This window comes from Fonticula alba (genome assembly GCF_000388065.1).
Source record: "Fonticula alba strain ATCC 38817 unplaced genomic scaffold supercont2.12, whole genome shotgun sequence".
NCBI classification, from domain to species: domain Eukaryota; order Rotosphaerida; family Fonticulaceae; genus Fonticula; species Fonticula alba.
In genome coordinates this window covers 559,601-562,532 of record NW_009242982.1, presented here as the reverse complement: position 1 = coordinate 562,532, position 2,932 = coordinate 559,601, and the positions used below count along the sequence as shown (strand labels likewise).

General features: G+C 70.9%; 1 protein-coding gene across 1 annotated transcript in view; it reads left to right on the top strand.

Annotated features, from left to right (window-relative positions):
• H696_05648 (hypothetical protein) overlaps positions 1 to 2,859 on the top strand; it is a gene marked incomplete at both ends in the record, with an annotated part of 4,796 nt that extends 1,937 nt beyond the window's left edge. The window contains 5 exons of the mRNA XM_009499466.1: positions 27 to 105; positions 232 to 347; positions 467 to 1,027; positions 1,174 to 1,383; positions 1,531 to 2,859. Of these exons, the coding sequence (XP_009497741.1) occupies positions 27 to 105; positions 232 to 347; positions 467 to 1,027; positions 1,174 to 1,383; positions 1,531 to 2,859 (2,295 nt within the window). The remainder of the gene's footprint in view (positions 1 to 26; positions 106 to 231; positions 348 to 466; positions 1,028 to 1,173; positions 1,384 to 1,530) is intronic.
• Between the last annotated feature and the right edge of the window lie 73 nt (positions 2,860 to 2,932).

Here is a 2,932-nt window from a genome sequence, read left to right as displayed (position 1 = left end):
GTTTCTTTGCCATTGCCTCCTGCCAGGACATGATGGTGCAGCTGCACCACTCGAATGTGACGGCCCTCCAGTCGGACGGCACACATCCCTCCCTGGATGAGCGTCGTACGTCGTGTGCACCGCATCTCCCTTTCGCCGCTCTCCCGCCCCCTGTGCCGAATCGTCTCCCCCCTGCTCACTTGAACGACCTCTCCTCCCTCCGCGCGGGCCCGGGCGCGCCGCCCACCGCAGTGGTCCTGCCGATTGTGTCCGGCTTTGCGGCCATGGCTCTGGTTCTGCTGGTCCTCCACCTGGTGTTCAACATCACCGTCGCCATGTTCCATGGGATTTCCTCGCTCCTGACGCCGGTACGCCACAGCCAGTCGCCACCGGGCCATGGTCCGCCGGTTTTGTTTGTTGCTTCCCCCGTGGCCGATTGCCTGACCGTCGATGTTCCGCCGGCCGCCGTGCGGCCTCGGTCTCGCAGCTGAACATGCTCTTCACCGTGGGGCTGTTGCTGGAATTCAGCGGGGCCGTGCTGTCTGGCGTGCATGCCGGCGGGGTGCGGCTGACCGGCATCGCCGAGCCCTCGACCGAGGGCGCGGCCCGGTCGATCGAGCTCATCTCCCAGGTGGTCCTCTTTGCGTTGCTGCTGCTGATTGCGCACGGCTGGCCGGAGCCGACGCCCCCGCCGCCGGAGCTCATGCGGCCTGGGCTCCTGTCCTCGGGCGCCGGGGATGGCGCCGACATGCACGGGTCCGGCGGGCCCGGCGGCTTCAAGCGCTCGGCCTCGGACCACAGCATCATGGACTACCTGCACGGGGGGTCGTACTACGGGGCGACCGATGCGGAGCTGGCCGGGCTCGGCCATGGCGGCTCGGCCAAGCCGAAAAAGCGCTGGTTCAACTGCACGCCACTCATGTCGGTGGGCATTTCGGTGGGCCTCTACTCGTCCCTGTGCATGGGGCTCTTCCTGATGCAGTTCCTGTCGGCGGCCGGCGGTGGGGGCGGCGGCACCGTCGAGGACACCGGCATCAGTGTGTTCCAGGTGCGTGCTGGGCTTCGTGTGGGGGCTTTCCACCGCGCGGTCTCGCCTGTGCGGGTGCCGGGTGCCGGGCGCCGGGTGCCCGTGTTCTGACCCGTCACATGCATGCATATGCTCCCCCCCTCCCCCCTCCCCTGGGACCGGGACAGACGCTGGCCGGCTCGCTGCTCCTGACGGCTCGGTGCATTTTGTACTTGCAGTTCCTGGCGGCCGCGCTGCGCGCCCTGCGGCAGTCCTACCGCCGGTCCCCCCGGGCGCTCTTCTTCCGCAACATCACCATCTTCTTCTCGGTTTGGTTCCTCTCGATGCCGGTGGCCGCGGTCATCCTTGCTTGCGTTCCGCTGCTCTACCGCGAGACGGTGCGTCCCCCCTTCCCCTGGCTTCCGTGCCTCTCCTTCCGTCGGTCGGCCCTGCCCGGCCAGGGCGCCCCCCCCCCCCCACCACCCTTGCCTCCTGGCGTCTCGGCCTCTGACCCCCCCGCCCCCCCCCGCCCATCCGCATCACAGATCTTCACCTTCCACATGTTCTGCCTGGATGTGGTGGCCTTCTACGTGCTGTTCATCCTGTTTGCGCCGATCTCCTCGCTGCTGACCGATCGCCTGGGCAATGTCGAGCGTGCGCTCCTCCGGCACATCGAGCACCACTCGAGCACCACCACCCAGGGCGGCCTGTCGGCCGGGGCGGCGTCGCTCAACCATGCCGGCCCCGGGCCCGGCGGTGTGGCCACTGACGGGACCGCCTCCATGCGGACATCCACCAGCTCGGCCATCAGCATCTACAGCGACCACTTCCCGCTGCCCGGTGGCGGGCCGGCCGGCGCCGGGCATGGTCCCGGCGGGGCGGACGCCTCCTCGGCCGGGGATTTGGACGACTTCCGGTTCAGCCCGCTGCATGGGCTGCCGACGGATCCGCTCTTCCCGATGGATGACGACCTGGGCCCGGGGGCCAGGGCGTCGGTGCACCGGTCCAGCCACCGGCCCAACTCGGCCTCCACCTTCCTGGCCAACAACAGCTCGCTCAGCACGGTGGAGGCCCTGGCCCTGGCCCTGCTGACTTTGTCCTCCAAGAGCCTGTCATCGGCCATCTCGGCCATCGGCACCGAGTACCGAGCCCAGATGGCCATCCTGCCGCTGGCCGGGGAGACGCCCTGGTCGCGGCGGCGCGCGGCGCCGCTCTTCCTCCGCGGGACCGTGGCCCTGGCCAGCTTGGGCCTGGACGAGGCGCGCATGGCCCTCAAGGCGCACAAAAGCCGGCACGGCCCGAAGTCGTCCAGCGGGGCCGGGGCCGGGGCCGGGGCCGGGGCCCTCGCCGACGGCAGCGGCCCCGGCCCCGGCAAGGGGGGTCGCTCTCACGGCGGTGGCGGCGGCCGCACCGCCGGCCAGCAGGGGCCCGGCCTGGCGGACAGCATGCATCCGCACGATCGCCAGGCCTTCGAGGCCCTCGGGGCAATGGATGCCCTTGGCGGGCCCATCCTGTCCGCCGAGGGGACTTCCCTCCTGCCGGCGGGGCCGACCGGCGGCCGTGCCCCCGGGCCGGAGCCCCCCCCGCAGTCGGCCCTCGGGTCGCTGCTGTCACGCATGTCGGTGGCCCTCTTTGGGCCGGTCCCCGGCGGGACCGACCCGGCTGTGGTGTCCGACGGCGGGGCCTTCCTCGATGACCCGCACTATCAGCACCACCACCACCACCACCACCACCACCAGCATCCGGCTGGGGATTATGAACCGTACACCGGCGAGCACTCGCCACTGGCCGCCAGCCACACCGGCGACTACCTGCCCCCCTTCGCGCACGATGGCCACCATCACCACCACGCGTCGCAGCCCTTCTCCTTCTGAGCAAGGCCGACGGGTGGGGTCCCCCCCCCCCTGGTGGCACGGATGCTCCCCACCATCATCGCCCTCCCCCCCC